We start from the raw sequence: 21400 nt of genomic DNA, 5'->3' as shown, positions 1-21400 counted from the left end.
TCTACATTACCTTGAACTACATATGAAAATTTGGCCAATTATTAGAAATGTTTGCTATATTTAGTAAAATTATTTCATTTTGAGACAGGGAAATTAGTGCATATGAAGGCAATTGCACAAGCTGATAAGCTATGCCATCACCGTAAGTGATGTCCTGCTTTGATCTCACTAAAGGCCTTTTTGATGGCATGAGTCTATGGTGACTGTTGTTGATGGTCTGAATAAGACAAATAAAACAATCTGCATTGACAGGCCTGGGACAAGCTGTGCAGCACAAAGAAGAACCGGGGGCTAGGCGCTTAGATATATCCACTTATTCATCTTGGCATGCTTGTTCTGACAACTCTTAACGAACTCTTAACGAACTCTTAAGAACATGCAGAACTTCCTTGCAATATTTCGGTGCTCCTAGAGAAGGCAGACCAAGAGGTTCTTCCACATGATCTTGCACCCAAAAACAAAGCAGAGAAACTCAACACCTCACCCAAATCCTTGACGAAAAGGGAAGACCGGCCAACAGTCCCCAAAGGAATTGTTACATTCCCAACATAGAAGCTGCTCATCAGTACAGAAAAAAATCACTAGTACATGACAACCTACATGCAAGCTCTCGTAATGAGTAACTGAAAACAAATTAAAGTGACGATATATATTTATTTTAACAAAGCAACAGAGCAGTAGAATGGCCAGCCGGTAGGTCATTATTTGCTTTGAAAGGGAACTAAGCTAGAAGGAACGAGAAGCAACAGCAAGACATTAGACATATGCATGCATGCCTGGCTGCCTGCATCCACTCTTATTCTGCAGTGATGAACGTACGTACAGATGAACAACTCTCTCTGCATAGTAACTAACAGGGAGATGATGATCTAGGATCTGGGTTAGTTGGAGTTGCAGACAGCCTCGCACTGCGGGATGCAATCGTTGTTGACATGATTTACACAGTCGTTGCAAAATTCTGCATTGACTGGCGGGTAACCGACGCTGATGCCAGAGCTAGCATTGGGTGTTGGCTTCAGCTTGGCACGCGTTGGCGCAGTCTTGGTCGTTGCAGGCGTCCGGAACCGTCTGTGCCACCGCTAGCTGCGCCGTGGACGACAGGATCACCACGATGCAGACAGCGGCAGCCACCACACGCAAGGACGCAGCCATTTTATCTGGAGCTGGAGCTACAGCTAGAGCTAGATGCAGAAGCAGCTTGCTATGATTTTTGGTGACGATACGTACGTGTGGGGTGAAGGGGTGAAGGCTGCCTCTTCCCTACTATTTATTTATAGTACAATAGCATGGCATGTGAGGATTTGACCACACATTTTTCAATTTCACAGATTGAAATATGGGACAGCTCGTCTGGACGGTGATCCCATCAGGTTTGGATAGTCATCACGCATTGTACTGTTATGCGGTCATTTCACCATGTAAATTAAACCTAGCTCTTGTTTAGTTCCCTGTGTAAAGTTTTTGAATAGAATCTTTTCACATTTGAAGTATTAAACATAGACTAATTACAAAACTAATTACAAAACTCGTCTGTAAATTTCGAGATGAATTTATTAAGACTAATTAAGCCATCAGTAGCATATGGTTACTGTAGCAGTTGTTGTAGAAATTTAGTGTCTAATCATAGTCTAATTAGGCTCATTAGATTTGTCTCGTAATTTACAAGCAAACTATGCAATTAGTTTTTTTTATTTCGTCTAGATTTAATACTCCATGCATGTGCCGCAACATTCGATGTGATAGTTTTGAGGTGTAAAGTTTATGCAACTAAACAAGGGGCTAGAGGAAAATAATCGCTGTCTAGGTGGTAACTACAAGCTCAATTTTCATGAATACAATACTAGCACTAGTATGCTTCGGATTGTATATTGTTACTCGACATCATGGCAACATGTTTTACTATGCAATCGTTTGCGTATGGTGTGGTTAATTTGTGTGAGTTGGTGTGGTTAAGAGAAAAAGTTAAAATGAACAGCTAGAGATGAATTTTGTTGATTTATTTACTCTTAGATAGAGGGTCGGGTGTGGAGTAGATGAGATTTCGTATTTTCTCGTTACAATGAATGAGTTGCTGTTTAACTTGTTTTAATAGTGAACACTGCAGGTTTGAAAATTAAAAGTCATATAGCTCCTACTTTTGTTAATGACGACTGCATGTTCACCAGCCTCTTTGCTTCCATTATTAGATATATCAAACTTCCATCAAGAATAATATCGAAGTTAAACCCTGGAGTCTGAATCTATTATTAACACGCGATCCAATCATACATAACTTTGCATTTAGATCTGTTTCGAGATGGAGAGTCAAGAGTAATCACATAGCTCAAGACCCATCGGCGATGAAAGTCAGTCATATTAAAAACTGAAGTTTTCAAGTTTCGTATCGAGATGCAGTAATTTATCCCAACACACACACACTACCCTGGCCGGTTAAGATAGCCTGCTAATTTTGTCAGCGCAACGGCTGCGCCAAAAGAGTACTCGCAAGTGGGATTTCAGGAGCGAGGCCAAGCAAAGGGTAGCAAATCCCATCCTTCTCATGGCTTGCTACATTGGGTCCAAATGGTCCAAACATTACTACACTACGACACAAAAATAAGTCTATGGGCATGTATAACCTCCATTTAAAATATGTAGATGCATTTTGTTATATTACGACAAGTTTTTGAGCCAGATCTAATCTATTAATATGTAGTTATGTTATACAAAATCGTAAGCAAAAGTTCATGCTTTACAATACAGAATTTAATAACTTCCAGAACCGAAGTATTATGGGTTCCTTGTATTGAAATATGGCTACTAATTCAAAACACATGTACTTCTACTTTTTGTTATTCGTGCAATGTCACCCTCCTCCCATCTTGGATCAAGAATAATATCAAAAATCAAACCTCGAGTCTAGATCTATTATATAATATTAACACGGGTCCAATCATACAATTTGGGATTCAGATATGTTACCTGTTTTGTATTGATTCAGTAACCAACATAATCTGGTTTAGAATCACGTATGCTGCAGACTTAATTTTCTCTGCACAATGGTATTTTTGGAGCGATGTCCGAGCTTGTAACAACCTGGGTTTTTGAAAACACAAAAATCTAATATTTTTAAAACTTTTTTAATTAAATTAACTTTACTTGTTTTGTAATCAACTAAAACTTGAGAAAACCTAGACGAACCTATGTCTCCTACATTAATTCTATAGTTGGAGTGAATTGATGCAGATGGTGAGAAGCTTTGGAGGAAGGTGATTGATTTTATATATAAAACTGCTGATCCAAACCTTTTCACCACTAGAGTGTTGGGAGTTTCCCAGTTTATGAAGAGTTTCATGCAGGCAGCAAAAGTTGCTAGTTTTGGTTTCAGTTGGAGTGTGGGAGATGGGAAAAAAGATTTGATTTTGGGAGGATAATTGGCTGGGTACCATGAGTCTGTCTATCCAGTTCTAGGACCTGTACTTGTAATTAAAGTCAGCTACAATTGCAGAGCTGTAGGATGGGGAAAATTTAAAATGCTCTTTCTCTATAATATATGGCTTGATGTAGTTCAACTTGCCTCAACCATTGTGTATACGGGTGAACAAGATGCATTGATATGGCAGTATAACTCTAATGGGGTGTATAGCTCATGTTTTCTTTATAAAATCGTAACTTTCAGATGGGCCAAACTGGTGCATGTGCCTTTGGTGTGGGGGCTTAAGATTCCACCTAGAGTCAACTATTCCTTGGGCTGGTAACAAATAACAAGGTGCTTACCAGATAATCTTAGTAAGAGTAGGATAATTCACGTCTGTTTTTTGAGAAACTGAGACAGTCCAACATTTGTGTTAGTTAATTCAGGCACGTTCATATTAGTTTGTTTAGTTGTTTCTTCAGTTGTCAGAGTCCATGCGCATGAGGACATGATCTGCTTGTGTTGATCCCGTGCGCATAGGTGGAGGTGGCGAGGATAGCTCGCGACATCCGAGTGTTCAGGGGGCATCGTGCGATCTTCTGTTGCGCGTCGTGGGGGTGGACGTGGCATCTGCGCGGCAAGAGAAGCGCTCATGCGCCCGTTTACTTGTATTGCAATCGATAATAAATAGAGGAGAAGAACATCAAAGTTGTAGCTTGATTGCAGCATAAAAACAGAGTCCAAGTGTTCGTGTGCGTGAGTGTGTGCGGTCCTGTCTCTGAATTCATCATCCTCGGCTCCAGCGAGGTGAGCAGCCCCAGCGTGCGCCGGAACAATTGGTATCAGAGTCAGGTTGAGGAGCTTCGGCAGCACGGCGTCATGACCTCCCCCAAGCACCGAGGTCGCACGCCGCCGCCGGCGTGCAAGCCCGGGACGTCCGACGGCAAGTCCCCACCGCCGTCACCCGGGAAGAAGGTAAGGTCACCCGAGAACACCTCGGGGAGGACAGCTTCAAGATCCTGCTTGAAAGAGGGCTTCATTTGAATCTGGGACCAGTGGAGGCGGTTGTTGGCAAGGGTGCCACGCACGGCGAATCGCCTCTACCAGCTGACACTGGACATTGCCAAGCCGGTGTGTCTTGCTGCGCAAGGCACCAATGCTGTGTGGCGATGGCACGCAAGGTACGGCCACCTCAACTTCTGGGCGCTTCGGCAATTGGCGCAGCGGCAGATGGTGCAAGGGATGTGTTATCGCCATAAATTAACAGGGTTAATTAATGGGCCACTAGCAAGTTGGGCTTAGTGTGGAAATTAAAGAAGGCTTGTGAATTGGCTCCTGCACGAGCATTTGGGCCATGTGGGCCATGTATCTTTAGGTTTAGTTTAGTTCGGTTAGGGTTAGAGTCCAATATGGACGTGTTAGTTTAGATTGTGTTCCAAGTCTACAGACTATAAATATGTACCCTATGACATTCGTAGGAGGAGGACGTCATTCACCTTCAGCAACAACAAACCGCGGCGCACCGCCACCCCTGTTTCTAGGGTTTTCATCCAAGTAAGCGTCATGCTGCCTTGATCGCTGATCGCTACTTGCGATCAAGTCAGCATTATTCTTGCTTTTACCTTTGGTATTACTCGTGCTGAAGCATTTTTTATGGCGAGTAATGCTAGTTATCCCGATGTTTGCAGCATGTTTTTAGTAGATTTATTACGTGCTTACATGCTTAACATCTGCAAATATCATGTTACTCCTGCACGATCATATACTTTCAATATTGTACTAGTTCTTGCTACGCAGAATTAGTCGTGCAGGAGTAACACCTTGTTGTGTTCCGTTTAGTAGATCTGATCTGTTATGGTTTGTTCTTATCCTATAAGAATTGGTTTAATATCTGCTAGATTAGGCCTTGCAAATGGATTGGATGTTCCGGCGACGTATTAGATGTTTTGCTTTAGTCTTAGTGGGGATTGTTCTAGGAATTGGCTCTTGCTACTTCTTAGGCCTCCATTCTGGTTAAGGTTTAGCCATCTATTACGTGCGTTAGGCCTAATTACGTGTAGGACGTTCCGATCTAGCAGTGAGGCTTTTTCCATCATCGATTGGATTGATTGAATGTAATTACATCAAGTTATTACAGTTATATGCTTCATTTATTGATATCTGGATATACAGATTTGACTGACACTTGGACTCGATCGGCTCCTTAAAGCTGATGCAAGAGTCGTCCCGAGGACCCGACAGTGGCTTGGACTAATGTTTACATGTGTCTATGTATGCAGGCGAATCACCAAAGCACGTTTTGCACCTTCCTGATCAGGTATAGGTAGGGTGGCACGCCCTGCAACTCCGGAAGCAATAGGCGTGTGCCAGGATCTGGGCCGTTGACCGAGGGACCGGTGCCAGCCAGCACCCTGGCAGCTCCCGGCTCCTCGTGTTGCCTGTCGTTACTCACTGGTGGGTTTCGACCGACAATAGGATGCCGCAGCTCGATCATGTCGATCAGGTCTACGACAGCTACTTGGCGGGCAAGCAGCGAAGAATGCCATTCCCTGGCAAAGCAAAGTACCGTGCGGAGTCCAAGCTCGAGCTTGTGCATGGCAACATCTGTGGGCCGGTGACGCCATCGACTCCAAGTGGCAATATATTCTTCCTCCTCGTCGATGACCTCAACCGGTACATGTGGCTCATCCTACTAGGCTCCAAGGACCAGGCAATGGCGGCGATAATGTGTTTCAGGGGGTGCACCAAAGCAGAAGCCGGGAGGAAGCTGGGCAGATTGCGCACCGACCGCGGAAGCGAGTTCACGGCGCGCACGTTCGCTTACTACTGCGCCGAGGAGGGAATCCAGAGGCACCTCACCGCGTTGTACACGCCCCAACAGAACGGGGTAGTAGAACAGTGATTGATGGTCGGGTTGTCACAGGTGGAGTTGGTTAGAGTTTTTCTGTTGAATATGTGTACAATCCGGTTATGATTGGACTTGAGTTTTATTAGGGTCTAGGATAGAGTTCCAGTCGTACTCTAATCTAGGGGGCCATAAATATGAGGCCAACCCTATTGTAACCGTAAGGCGACAAGATAGCTTGGCTTGGGTGTGTGGCGCTTCCGTAGTGTGCCCGGATGCCGGCATAGCTATTGATACAGGGAGAAGCGCCCATATCGATAGCCCCGGGGATGTAGGCTTCAGCTGAACCTTGTTAACAAATATCGTGCCTCCGGTGTCGTCTGTGATTGTGCATGTTCCTCTCGGATATATCTAATCATCGTTTCCGCTGGGGAAGATTAGGAAGCCAACTCGTCGCTGGGGGCTAATCTCTAACACAAGTACGCAACACACTAATGAAGAATGAGACCTGGGAACTAATTCCACGAAGGAGAGGGATAAATCTCATAGATAGTAAGTGGGTCTACAAAATAAAGAAAAAAGTTGATGGCTCAATAGAAAGGTTCAAGGCCAGGCTGGTAGCCAAGGGTTTTAAACAAAGACATGGAGTAGACTACCTAGATACTTACAGTCCAGTGGTTAAACCATCCACTGCCTGAATAATTTTATCTCTGGCAGTTTCAAAGGGTTGGGCTCTAAGACAGGTAGATATACAAAATGCCTTTCTTCATGGGTTGCTTCAAGAAGAAGTGTATGTGAAGCAGCCTCCAGGCTATCAAGATCCTAACAAGCTACCAGCTCACATATGTCGATTCAGAATAGCACTGTATGGCCTAAAACAGGCACCCGGAGCATGGCATTCAAGGCTTACAGGGGAATTACAGGAGCTGGGCTTCAAATCTTGAGAGCAGATGCATCTCTATTCATATTCAGAAATAGAGAGGTCACCGTTTATATGTTAATATATGTTGACCACATCATCATTGCCAGTTATTCGGATAGTACAGTCAACAAGTTGATGCAGCAGCTCACAGGAGAGTTTGCAATCAAGGATCTGGGTACACTAAACTATTTCCTGGGCATTGAAGTTAAGCAACAAAGAGATGGTCTAATGTTGTCTCAGAAGCACTATGCTCTTGATCTGCTGAAAATAGCATGTATGGAAAAATGCAGAGCAATTTCCACACCCATGGCAACAACCGAGAGACTGTCTAGAGAACAAGGCCATTCACTGAACAATGAAGAGCAGTTCAGATACAAAGCTACTCTCCAGAGCGCCTTTCACAAAGAATCGATCCAATCTCAACATGACAGCACGTTGTGATTGAGGGGCATGTCAAAGTTGTTAGTCAGATAGGCTAGGATAAGCTTCCTGCGTCCCTCACGTCATAGACCGTGTTTACTACAGAACGTTAGCCGCAACGTTGCCGCGACGTCGTGACCACAGGCTGTGCCTTGATAACCGGATCATGGATCCATGTAATTGATCGTTGTACATTTGTTCTATAAATACATACAAGGTCCGAAAGAGGACCAGCGCTTCGGCAACTCTTTCTGTGCTTTCATTAAGCATTTCCATTTATGTTTTTCATACAAATTTCAAACGTTGTGTTCTGAGATTGAAAAAATTCCTCTCGTGTCACCAAAATCAGGGACATGGTGGCTAGTACCTGGCTGGTTCTTTGTGTATTCTCTCTGGTGCTGTTTTAGTTTGTTAAGTTTGTTGAACACACATGTCCATCCCTAAAGAATAATATTTAGCCTTACAGATAGAGATATGCATCCTTTTGATTGTAAGATGTCCAATCTGGAAACAAAACAGTACCACTCATCTGCACAAACATGGTGCAATCAGTGTTCAAAGTACATAGTGCAGGTTTTACATAGAATTCCAAATTGCCCAAATCAAATGTCATTATCCTAATATAGAGACACAATATGTTCGAGTATTAAAATATAGAAAAGCAGCTGGGCCCAACAATTGAAGCTGATGAAGCTAGATCATACTAAGGAGCTCAGATTTGAAATTCCGACCCAACCGGAATCTCAGTTCCAAGATGGGCCATTCTCCTAGTAGCTTGGTAAGAATGGGCAATAAAGATGTTAGAACACAGATTGTAATGGCCAGCCATAGGAGATGAGGAGCAAGAACAGTGAATAGACCAGTTGCGAAGGCTGTGGTGGTAGCCATGTATGCAAACCACATAAGCTTCTTCGTAAAAGATCTGTAGTAAAGTAAGAACTCAAGATCCTCCCACCTTGCTATGATGCACACAAAGGCAACAACAAGTGAGGAGCACATTGCCAAGGTGTCTGAGAGCAAGAATGCCTGGAAAGCAAACTTCCTTGCCATGATGGGAAGCCCCTCGTTTCCGGAGTCACTGCTATATCCTCCAGGCAGAGTGAAAGCAGCAGCAAAGGTAATAGTGGCAAGGAGGATGGCAACTAGGGAAGTGTTGCCAGTGTATGTTTGAGTCAGTGACTTAATATCCTTCCTTGATGAGGCTGTCACTTTATTCTTGACTTGCTCATGGAGATTACCAATAGAAGGTGCGTGTAGAGGATCAGCTTTCAACATAAGCATTGACACTTCATTCTGCATAAAATTCAAACAAATGTGCAAATAAATAAATGGAGTTTGCAGTATTTAATATATATACTAGTACACAAGGGAATTAATTAATATAATGAAAATTAATTGGATTCCTGTTGTGTGAGGAATCCTCGTGCCATTGTATTGTAGCACATAACTAATGAGGAATTATAGTATTATTTATTTTAGATTATGACCAAAATGGTTGTTATTTATGTTGCTTTGCACTGCATTGATACAAGGGCTGAGGCATTTGGACAACAAACATACGTACGTACCCAGTTTAATGTCTTGGCGTGGTGGGCGGTAGTACCTAGTAACCAGGATGCTGGGTTACCCACTTTGTTGAGCACTGTAACATCAATGTCCGGGCATCGTAGCAAAGCATGGACTATCTTTGGATCGCACTTTCTTACCGCGTTATGCAAAGGAGTCTCTTCATTTTCGTCTCGCACGTTGACTAGTTTCCGAGTATACTTTGAATCAAGGAAGAATTCTAGAAGCTCCATATGACCAAGCATTACAGCTTGCTGAAGACATGTCGATGTCGTCTCGTCATTTGCAACGCGACAGGGAGCATCCGGACAATGCTTAAGAAGCTCTCTGGCGACACCAACATATCCCCGAGACGCTGCAGCAGAAATAAGAACAGGGAATCCCTTAGAGGATACTGCGTACCCTAAGGACCAGTCATGTTCCAGCAGCACTCTCAGGACCTCAACCTTGTCCCAGTGCGCAGCCAGGTGCATTGGAGTAGCCTTATGTTTGTCTTCTTCTCTGGCCAGCCCGGGACGTGTCTCCATAATCCTTTTTGCGATGGCTGAAACCAAATTAATAAATTAATTTACTACTGCTCGAAAATTAAATTTTATGCACAATCCACGCACACTAAGCATGCACCTGTATTGCCACTTCTCACAGCAGCATGCAGAACATTGTAACCATACGCTCCCCCGTGAGCGGAATCAGGGATCTCCAACAGTTTCTCGAAGACATCCGCGTGATTTCTCATCACCGCGATGAACATGGGCGACTCGCCGTATTGGTTTACAGCACGCGACAGTGAAGGCTCGGCCTCTATCAGCTCCAGCGCGAGGTCCCTGTGGCCGCTGCGGATGGCGTGGTGCAGCGCATTGCATCCGTTCCTGTCTTGCATTAGGATTGCGTCGCTCAACTGCTGAGCAATGCAGCTCCTGAGAATAGATGAAGCCAAAGATGTATGGCCGCTTGCTACGGCTGCGAGCAGCGGCGTCTCGCCGTCGGCATTGGTGGCGGCCAGGAGAGGCAGAGACTGGCTGAGCGACATGACATCCTTGCAGAACTCCTCGTGCCCATGGATGGAGGCGATGTGGAGGCAGGTGTTCCCTTGCGGGGTTGTCCCATGCAGGACGCCAGGGACATGCACAGCCATGTGCTTCATTTCTGCAGCATGACCAGACGCTGCTGCTTCTAGTAGACGTAGGTCCATCAGAGGGTTTCCTGGTGAACGGGTAGCCCCTGATGGTTCTGGCGGGGAAGATATATCGTCTGCCATCTGTAATACAACAACTAGTATTGTTTACTCAAAACTGTTGATATATAGGACAAACAAATTTAGTTGTCGTTCGAAATTAGTATCTAGTATTATTGCATAAGAGATCCGCAAGCTCTAATTGCTGCAACACAGGCTGTCTCAGTAACAGGCAAGTATTCCAACCAGAATCCCATGTATCTTATAATCTTATAATAATAATAATAATAATAATAATAATAATAATAATAATAATAATAATAATAATAATTACTAATTAGACACTACTACTCCCTTTTTTAGCCTCTATGTAATTTCTCCAACGACGCACTAAAAAAAGTACAATATCTTAGAAATTCAAACAACAAATTAAAGCCAAACATCATACAATCTATTTTTAGACTAGGTCTAGTCGATAACGATAGTCTTTTGGTATAATTTGGTGCATTTGGTGTGAGCAGGGGAGAGGAAAGAGAGGAGCTCTTGGGAGAGAGGAGAGAGAGTTTAGGGCATGTTTGGAATCACTGTAATTCTACAGTTTTGAAGTATATGGAAATACCATGGTATTTTGACCCAAAAGCTGTTTGGTTGGTCTTTGCAACACAGAGTTTCCAATAGCACAGTTTCCTCAATACCACAGTATTTTTGGGGTATTGAAAACTCTGTTAGCCAGCCTTGTTCAAGCCGACCGACCACGGTCTACCACTCAGCTGACCCCCACAGGCTCACGCACACACACACTCACGGTCTGGGAGATGAACACCGAAGGTGGAAGCAGAGAGGAAAACAAAGGAATTGGTGCTGCTTCAAGTCTCAGAGCCGTAGCTTCTCGTTCCTTTATACACAACCAGCTGACACCGAAGGCATGGCGCTACAGTTGCTACTGCTACTTTACACTGCAGCCATGCTGCAACTACTACCGCTACTGTTGCTCCTACTGTTGCCATGCCGGCAACTGCTACCGCTACATCAGCCGTCCGAACAAAAAGGACAGGCATGGTAAAAAGGGGAGCTAGTGCTCCTACTACTATTGAAAAAGCAAGCAAGAGTCGGTAATTATCCAACAATCTTCCCTTAATTGCGCTGCTCTTGCTTGATCTCCTCGACCCCTAGGTTGGTCTTCAGCTCCATGAGCCGAACTCGACCGAGAGGCTTGGTGAGGATGTCCTCCAAGGGGGACAGCTCATGGCGTCCACCAAGGGGGCAGTGTTGTCCTTTGACAGCTTCAACTTATCCATGGGCATCTGGCACGCCCCGCACTTGCCCATCCCGCTCCATTCCAGCAGCTTCCTCGTGTAGGCGCTCTGGCGGAGCGTGATGGCGTTCCCGGTCTGCTCCACCTCAATCCCGAGGTTGAAGTTTAGCAGACCGAGGTCGGACATGCGGAATATCACCCTCATCTCCTCCTTGAAGGCATCGATGTCCCGTTGCTCGGTTCTGGTGACGACAAGGTCGTCGACGTGCATGCCGACGATCACCAGTCTTCCCCATCCACCAGCTTCGTCACGGCATGCTTGGAGAGGTGGTGCGCCTCCAACGCCTCCGTCACGTTGCTCTCGGGGGACACCCACACGGCGACCATGGGCACCGCGCCAGCGCGGCCGTCGCCGCCAGCGGCACCCTTGCTCAGCGCCACCCAGTGTCCGCCACGGTCATTGGCGCGCACGTTGTCCGGGTACCTCGGCAGCTCAGTGAAGACGGACGCACCCACCCGGGGGCCGCAGACCTATTGCCGCCGCAGCTCGCACAGCACCTTGTGCGCCACCACCACGTGCTCGCCATCGCCACCGGAGCTCGCCAGCGTAGGGCGTGTCGACGGATCTGACCCAGAGCGCACCGCCGTGGTCGACCACCTCGCTCACGGACACAAAGCTGAACCCCTCCAGCATGGCAGCCCGCCAGCATGCCTCCTGCTCTACCGCTACAAAAGCGTGCTCGGTGGCGCACTTGGTGTAGCCGAGTGACATGAGGCAGAAGTCGAGGTCGGAGTTGAGGCCGGAGTTGCAGTCGTAGTCCAACTGCAGGTGCTGGCCAGTGCGGTCCAACCGCCGCTGCCGGTCGCGTTCCACCTCTAGGCTTCAGTCGTCCTCGGGGAGCTTGCCGAGCCTCACGAGCGCCACCCACGCGTCGCACGCCTACAGCACTGCCCGCACGTCGGGGTTTGCAGTGCCATCTGCACGTCAGCCTCCGAGTCGGTCACCTCTGCCGTGTCCAGCCGCAGAGTAGCAGTAGTAGGTGCCATGGACGCAGCCTGTCGCTCCCTCTTGGCTATGCGCGCGTCCTCGGCCTTCGTATCCTCCAGCGCCTCACGTGTGGCCCGAGCCTCCAACTCCTCACGCTCGACCTGTGCCTCATGCCGCCGTGCCGCCTCCTTAGCTTCCGCCATGCGCAAGGCTGCCAATGCGTCGTCTAGTCGCCCGACGAGCCTCGGCAGTGCGTGCCTCGTCATCGTGCGCTAGGTGCTCACGTTCCTTGCGTTGTGGCTCCCTGCAGTCACAGGCCCAGTGCCCGACCTTACCGCAGTTGCGGCACCGGTCCTAGTCGATGCGGTCGCCGCCGTCCTTCGCGACGCCCTCCGGCTTCCGCCGCGGCTTGCCACACCGCCTGCCGCGCGCATCGCCTCCTCCGCTACCGCTACGCAAAGCAGAGTACCCTTCCCCCTGCTTGCGCTCACGCACGCGTGTGACACACTACTCCTCTGTTTGGCCACCAGCGGTCGTGCGTGCGGTCACCTCCGCATGGTCCTTGACCGCCTTCAGTCGCCTGGTGACGTCCTCGATCAAGAGCGTGCTCGTATCAAGCAGCGCCTCAATCGAGAGCGCGATCTGCGCAAACCGGGGTGGCACGACACATTGGTACTTCGCCACCACCTCCTCCTCATCTGTGGTAATGCCTACCTGCACTAGCTGACTCCTCAGAGAGGTCAGCCGCAGCGCGAAGTCCTCGACGGCCTCGCCATTGCGGAACGCGATGGCCTCGTACTCCTTCTCCTTGCGCACTCGGTCGCCACCGAGCCGCATGGTCTCGAGGCACTCCCAGGCCTCCTTGGCATTATCCTTATCACCCAATGTGGTGATGTACTCGGATGGCACCAACTTCAAGATGGCCTCCATGGCCATCTGGTCCTCATCCTCATCGATAACACCCATGGTCACCGCCGCCCACAAGCGCCTAGCCTTGAGTATCACCTTCATGAGCACCGACCACTCAGTGTAGTTGGTACGCGTGAGCATGGGGTACTAGGCGCTGCCAACATCCCGCACTGTCCTCGTCACAACGTATGTCATCTCGCGATGCTCCGACATGACCGAGCCATGACGTACTCGTCGGTCGGCGAAACGTCTGCGCCCACGCTTGGCAGAGGTAGCCTTGGGAACTAGGCACTCAACACAAAGCTCTGGTACCACATGTTAGCCGGCCTTGTTCAAGCCAACCCCCAACATCGAGTAGCCCGACCACAGACTACCACTCAGCCTACCCCCATAGGCTCACGCACACGCACACACACTCACGCTCTGGAAGACGAACAACGAAGGTGGAAGCAGAGAGGAAAACAGAGGAATGGTGCTGCTTCAAGTCTCAGAGCCGCAGCTGCTTGTTCCTTTATACACAACCAGCCGACACCGAAGGCATGGTGCTACAGTCGCTACTGCTACTTTACACTGCAACCATGCTGCAACTACTATCGCTACTGTTGCTCCTACTGTTGCCATGCCGGCAACTGCTACCGCTACATCACCGTCCGAACAAAAAGTAAAGGCATGGTAAAAACGGGAGCTGGTGCTCCTACTACTATTGAAAAAGCAAGCAAGAGTGGGTAATTATCCAACAAACTCCACTCGGGACCAAAGTTTTCTCCACCGAACATCCACTTTTGTTGCCCGCCTCTCGCCTCACGCGCAGCGCCGCTCCTCCCTCGCCGCCCCACATCCTGCACTACTCCTTCCTTGCCGCCCCGTATCCCGTGCCGCCCCCACCCCCGACTGTCTAGTGCCGTTCCTCCCTCGCATCCCCATATCCTGCGCAGCTCTGCCACCCCCACCTCCCGGCTGCTCCGCTCCGCTCCGCTCCGCTCCGCTCCGCTCCGCTAGCATTCCCAACCGCTTGCGCACCTCCCTGCCGTGCGGCGCCTCCAGCTGCAGCAGGACGATGAGGAGGTGGTGGAAGCCACCCGGGCCGATGCCGAGATGCGTCGCCCGCCCAAGGGCTAGGTCCGCTTAGCTGAATGGGCCACACGCCATTGCTCGTCCCCGCCACCCCCGTCCGAGCTTCCTCCTCGGCTCGAGCCGACTTGCCCCTCACCTCCCCAGTTGCACCGCCTCTCGCGCTGCCCCTTTCTGCCCCTACCGTCCTCGTCGCTACCGACCTCCCACGCAGTGCTGTGTCGCGCCTCCTGCCCCTACCTTCCTCGCCGGTCGCGCGTCCCCACCATTGGCTCGCCTCCGGCCTCCCGCGCTGAGTTGCGTTGCTTTGCCCACGCGGAGGAGGCACAACACATGCTCCGTGGCGGTGCGCCCCGCCAGCACAGGCACCGCCGAGTATTGCAACCCCGTCTCCCAGTTTGCTCTGCACGCATGGCGACCCCACCTCTCTCATCGCTCTAGCCGCACGGCGGCTTCGCAGCGGCTCGACCCCCGCTTCACTCCTCCCGGCCGCCCAACATGCGCCGCCCTGCCGGCCACCGTCCTCCCTCCCTTGCCACTGTATGACCCACGTGGCGCTGTTCTAGATCCCTCTCCGAACTGCCTCCCTCTCTTATCAATTTATAATAAAAAAAATACCGTGAAATCAAATGGACTCTGGTTTCCAAGAAAACTGTAGTTTTAATGTAGTATATGAAAACCACAATGTTGATGTCACATCCAAAAACTAAACAAGTTAAGAGTAGAAAACACAAGATTTCTTTTGGTGGTTTCTACCCAGAAGACCTAATGTCTTATTTGGATGGTTATTACCTATCTTGAGCATATTATAATCTAATAATATAAGGGGGGGAACATGCATTAGTTTCATTTTATTGAAATAATCAATAATCATAATTTGCAGCAAAAGTAAATAACATTAGTAGGCCCCAAAACATGATTCAACTCAGCCCAAAGTTCTATACTGTATAGCCCAGGATACAAAAAATAAGAGAAAATATTAATTTCTTATGGGCTAAGACGACCTATCAAACTAGACAGTTTGTAGCCTGGGCCATCTAGTGCCTCGCTCCTCTAGCATGGTTTCTTTAAATTCGCTAGGAGCGCATATCATGTAAGCACTCATATGGCTAGCCACACTGACCGCACACTCAAACATAGTTGGGATTGCCTGAGTAGTTTTGAAATGTGCCTACCATGATTAACACACTCCACACAAGTACACACACCCCAACCTTTGGTCCCCTCTTGGGATAAACCCGGTGCGATGCGCAACGTTCGAGCCCCATAGCTCGTTCGCTCTAGCATGGGTTCTGAGCATTATAAGACTCACCTCACCAAAGTTTCTATCTCAATATCTATATCAAACATCTCTCTATATACAGTGTATCTACAATGTAAAACAGTGTTTTGGCCATCCATATAGCAAGTCTTAGTGATGATAGCCTATGTAACCCATGCTATGCTCCTGGGCCTGCGCCATGAATTGGCAAAAGTCTATTGATCTCATAGCCAGTGAACATTCTTCAGTTGTATTCGTCCATGATATCGCATCTGACTGCCACAAGATTGGTTGTGAGGGGAGACTGTTGGAAGAAACACTCTTATTAAATTAACTAATATAAATTATTATATTAGTGGATTTGATGTGGCAATAGCCTGTACATTCGTTGTGCCACTGCCACAAGGGGTAGAATCTTAAGAGACTATCAAATATATATTCATAGATAACTTTTTTTTACTTATAACTAGTTACAATAGCTTATCTTTATGTTATCTCTCTCTTTGTTCTTTTTTAACAAAAACACCCACAAGTATACTTTGTGATAATTTTTGTAAAAACTAACAATTTCTCCATATAATTTTCCATACATATTCATAACTTATCCTTTCTTTTCATCATCCTTCATATATTCTCAATATGTGCTTAATTGACACCTTTACTTGTGGGGGTACTTGTGTTGTGTAAGTCTTCACATGGTCTATGTGTTATGACATTATGGATCTAGATTTTGGTATTTGAATTTTTATTTTATTAGTTTTATACTGATTTTTACCTGCATATTAAGTTAACATTTTAGTGCTTATAATACTATTACTGAAAACTCTCCTATTTTGTTTTATTAAAATGTTGATTTTAAGCTCTAACCTACACTCCTAGTTAATATAGTCGCATAAGCAATTGCTTCAGTAGACCATGTCAGCTTAGGTGTTGAATTTTCTCTATCAAATAATTATGTGGAAGTATATCAACATAAAATAATATACGAACTCTATCAATACAAATATGTTATAATGTTTCTATCAAAGTATTTTATCTAAAGGAATAACTTACATAATTCATTCTCATAAGGAATAAATTATAATATGAAATAAACTTTTAATGTCATCGCTAATTGGTTCTTTAAGGGGCTACTTTTCAGAATTGTTAAACATAGCAATATATACTCCAGCATGTATGTATATGTGGCGTAAATGGTGGCAATAACAACATCTATGCTGAATTAAAATTATTTTTTATATATTATTGATGGTAGAATTTGGTAATTTATAAAAATATATAATTGTACTTGTATTTATTTTTGTTTGGTTATTTGTATGATGGCAAAAGTGATATAAATTTAAGGAGCTACTATCAAATCAATCTTATCATACTCATAGTTTTAAATAATTTAAATAAAGATTTTGGTGTTATTATATATAATCTCTCAAAATAGGTGGGTATATATATATATATATATATATATATATATATATATATATATATATATATATATATATACAAATTTTAGGTGGGTAATTTAGATACAAATTGGACGTAATTTAAGATTATATTTCATAATGATAGATGTGTGTAATTTTAATGAAAATTTAGGAGAGATTATTTTGCATTGTCTTTTTACAAAGGTGGAGGTTAGTAATTTTTTAGAAAATAGGATATATGTAATGTCTTTGGTATCAATATACCAAATTGATTGCGAGATGCTTATGCATTTTATGACAATTTTATCTTTTCTCTAGCACATTTCAACTCCAATGTTACTATTACTCAGCGAAGATTCTAGAGGAAGAACCACTTATGATACATGCTAGATAAAAAATAATCTTCAATATTCTCATAAAAATGAGAAACATCTGGAACCATTATGGCCTTTAGATCTATTATTTTTTCTCGAACGCGTAGGAGAGCTGCGCATCAATATATTAAGAAGGCCTTTAGATCTATTATTAAAATGAGAAACATCTGGAACCATTATGGCCTTTAGATCTATTATTAAAATGAGAAACATCTGGAACCATTATGGCCACTATGCCATTATGGAAGATAATTTGGTGTGTGTGTATGATACTTCATGTGTTTCTGCATGAATTTTGATGTGCTATATAGAAACATAATTGGAGTGTGAAATAGTAAATAAAGTGCTGGAATTACGAAAGGGAATATATGTATATGTTTCGTGGCTTCTCCTCAGCATATGTATATAAATGTTGTTAGCCATACAAAATCGATGGAAGTCATAAACAAATAAGGGTTTTAGTGGCTGATGAGCCTTTCGATGCCGTGGCATCATGGAATACCAGAAAACTCTCATAGTGTGGAGACTCCTATTTTGATATAGAGTATTTTCTAACGTTTGTGTCGGGTAACAATACTAGCTCATACAAAATAGAGACTTATCTTTTTTTTCTCCAGCATATTTTTTTCTCCAATTAATAACAGTAAGATGAGGACACAATATACATACCGATATTAAAGGCTTCGCGGGGTTGGTGGCATGAAGTAATTCCCAGCTTGCCGATTTACCGGCGCTATTAAGCACTGTTATGTCCATATCTTGGCGATGCCTTAAAGCAGAAAGCATCTCCACCTTCTTGAATTTGGCTGCGAGATGCAGAGCAGTTTCTCCTCTGCTATTTTGCATGTTAACGAGTTGCCCAAGTTGCTGTGACCCCAGGATAAACTTTACATACTCCATATGTCCACACAACACTGCTATGTGAAGGCATGTGCTGCCCTTTGGATCGCAGTAGGGAGCATCTGGACAATGTTTAAGAAGCTCTCGAGCAACACCAACATCACCCACAATTGCGGCGACACAAAGAAGAGGTGGGGAGATTAGGTACCCTAATGACGAATCATGTTCCAATAATACTTTTAGCACGTCAATCCTTTTTTCGCTCACAGCTAGGTGCATTGGAGTAGACTTATTCTCGTTTTGTTGTCTGACTAGCCAAGGGCGTAATTCCATAATCCTTTTAGCTATCACTGAAAGCAAATCAAAATGGTAAGGTCAACCAAAAACTAATTATAAAAATTGAGGATTAATAATGATGGCATTAGATAATACTCCATTTTTTTCATTCACAAATGTACGTCAGTTATTCATCATATTTAAAAAAGAATTATTCAAACATGTAAAAACACAAGTCGTGCTTAAACTATCTTTAAATTATAAAGCAAATCACAACAAGATATATAAATGATGATTTATGAATTTTTTATTATAAGGCAAATGGTGAAAGTTGTAGAAAAACGTCAACCATGATATGTATTTATGAGCAAAGAGAGTACGTTTCTGTAAATGCATCTCTGATGGACACTCTTATACCTGCATTGCCATTTCTGACGGCAGCATGGAGAGCATTGAGGCCACAGGTTCCCGAATGAGCTGAATACGGAATCTCCAACAATTTTTCACACACATCTGTGATGTTTCTCATCGCTGCGATGAACATGGGCGACTCGTCGTTTTTGTTGACAGCTTTCGACAAGGCCGGCTCTGCTTCTATCAGCTCAAGCGCCAGCATCGTGTGTCCTCTGCGGATGGCGTGGTGCAGCGCGTTGAATCCGCGCTTGTCTTGCTTCAAGATTACTTGGCTCAGCTGCTGATCACGGCAATACCTGAGTAATATAGAAGCTACAGAGACATGGCCCCTTGTCACGGCGGCGAGGAGCGGCGTCTCGCCATCTTTGTTGACGGCGGAGACGAGTGCTGGAGACTGGTCCAGCGTCAGGATACTCCTGCAGAATTCCTCGTGCTCCAGGATGCAGGAGACGTGGAGGCAGGTGTTCCCCGGTGGAGTTGTTCCCAGCAGCACGCCTGGATCAAGAGCCAGTTGCTTCATTGATGCCGCATCTCCAGATGCGGCTGCAGCCAGGAGACGTCGGTCCATAGTTGCTTCTCCTGACGTCGTACCGGCTGCCATCCCTACAGAGAACGATTAATCCGTCACATAATTAGTTGTTCGTAGAAAGCTTGAAAAGAAAAGCACTATTTTGACGAGGCGCCGGTCATGCAGGAACTTTTAGGTGTCTTAAGGCTCAAAATATTACTTGACGGGGGAGATAATCAATGCCGATTATTCAGTAGTATTAGGAGTTATAAGATGCCAAAAATTTCAATATTCATAAAAATGCTATTCCAGGTAATCCATGCCATCGTATGATCAAAGACGGGTGTTGTTGTAGGACCCTCTCAATGTTATTGCATCCACTGGGAAAATCAAAACTTGCAATGGTATTTCGGTCGTCAACAAACACACTCTTAAGGCCTAGCTAGCCAAAAGATGATGGGAAGAACCTAGTCCTTCTAACATGGTATGTCTCAAACCGATGAACCATGACTTGTTATGCTAGAATACAAACTATCGCTATATTAGTGGAAATATCCTAATGGCAAGATAGTTATGCTGACGTTTCTAGCTGACAAAATGAATAAACTGTGGTATGAAATACATGTAGTATGTACCTCTTTACTGTAAGTAGTTAGTGATACATTTTTGCTGACTACTATTGTAGATCAAGAGTATGTATTTTTTTCAGTTATTTCATAAAAAATATTTTATACCATTCATAAATTTTGTTAATCTGTATAGAGGTAATGCCATTGGCACATTCAATGCATTAAAGATAACAATACTTTGGATCTGAAGTAATAAACATATACTAAACAGAAATTCATGATAGCAGATCAAAAAATTAGAATTTTGGTATAACTTTCTTATAGGAATGAATAAATATGCTAATGACTGTTACTCCATGTAACTATAAAGTTTTTTGTTTACCTTATCAATTAGGCCGTTAGGTGGCTCCTCTGGAGTGGAACTCTCCGGGCTCAATTTATATTTTTCGGAGAACAGATAAAATCTGACTCATGTTATGCTATGTACAGATTTATTGCTTGATCTTAATTTTGTAATTAACCTACTAGCCACGAACGAAATAACATAAGAAATAAGGATACCCATGATATATACCTGGCTGCTGAATAGGGCCGGTAGTATGGACGACAAGTGATGATTCGACCCCTTTACGCTGTCAAACCATTAACCAGTGATGATGCAAGGCGTTGCAAACACAGGTCAGATATATAAAATGACACAACAGGCTAGGTAGGCATGGAGCATGTTAATTGTCCGTCGCAGCAGCCTTATTATATACAATCCGACATCACCAAAGCTGCGAAAGGGAAAGGGAAAAAAAAAGAAAAAGAAAAAGGGGGAAAAGAAAAAGGAAAGAGTACCTTGGGTACTAGAACAAAGCAAAGAATCGCTTCTAATATATGACAGTGACCGACAGATACTAATTTGGAGCTGAGGAGTATTTCCGTATGCTTCATATATATAAAGGACGTGCAAAGCTGGGTTACCTAGTGTTCAAAATTTGCGTGATAAACAAAGGCATAGTTCAAGCATGGTGAAGTAGTGAAGTGAATCAATGTATTCTCATGGCGTTCATAAGGACCAAAAGCATGTGACAGGGTATGTAGTCTAGTGAGTGTGACAACCTTAGTAGCACCTTAGATTAATTTTGGGTTCGTTCGACTCTCGGTGGGAGTGAATTTTCACTGTGTCATTCTTTCGATGTTAAGCGACG

General features: G+C 45.0%; 1 protein-coding gene across 2 annotated transcripts; it reads right to left on the bottom strand.

Moving 5' to 3' along the window:
- Positions 1-8077: 8077 nt before the first annotated feature.
- Positions 8078-20924, bottom strand: LOC120639797 (protein ACCELERATED CELL DEATH 6-like). Of its 2 annotated transcripts, none has more exons than XM_039915688.1 (6): positions 20782-20924; positions 19134-19733; positions 18270-18790; positions 9772-10405; positions 9150-9691; positions 8078-8874 (listed from the first exon to the last, which is right to left on the bottom strand). In XM_039915688.1, exons 2-6 carry the CDS (start codon positions 19729-19731, stop codon positions 8275-8277), a joined length of 2895 nt encoding a protein of 964 aa, XP_039771622.1. In that variant the 5' UTR covers positions 19732-19733; positions 20782-20924; the 3' UTR covers positions 8078-8274. The 2 variants fall into 2 exon arrangements, with proteins under 2 accessions (XP_039771622.1, XP_039771623.1); XM_039915689.1 differs by lacking the exon at positions 8078-8874 and having other exon boundaries at positions 9243-9502; positions 9594-9691.
- Positions 20925-21400: the final 476 nt, after the last annotated feature.

This window comes from Panicum virgatum, chromosome 7K (assembly GCF_016808335.1).
Source record: "Panicum virgatum strain AP13 chromosome 7K, P.virgatum_v5, whole genome shotgun sequence".
Classification (NCBI taxonomy): domain Eukaryota; kingdom Viridiplantae; phylum Streptophyta; class Magnoliopsida; order Poales; family Poaceae; genus Panicum; species Panicum virgatum.
The sequence above is the reverse complement of the archived record's forward strand: the minus strand, read 5'-3'. Positions and strand labels throughout refer to the sequence as shown.

Bases quoted from the DNA above. Each gene is read 5' to 3' on its own strand.
- LOC120639797 (XM_039915688.1), bottom strand. From the start codon at position 19,731: ATGGCAGCCGGTACGACGTCAGGAGAAGCAACTATGGACCGACGTCTC. The intron at 10,406-18,269 runs GTATGTATATTG...GTTGTATTACAG, and splicing joins CCGCGAAGCCTTTAATATCG to ATGGCAGACGATATATCTTC. The intron at 9,692-9,771 runs GTGCATGCTTAG...ATTTGGTTTCAG, and splicing joins TGTGAGAAGTGGCAATACAG to CCATCGCAAAAAGGATTATG.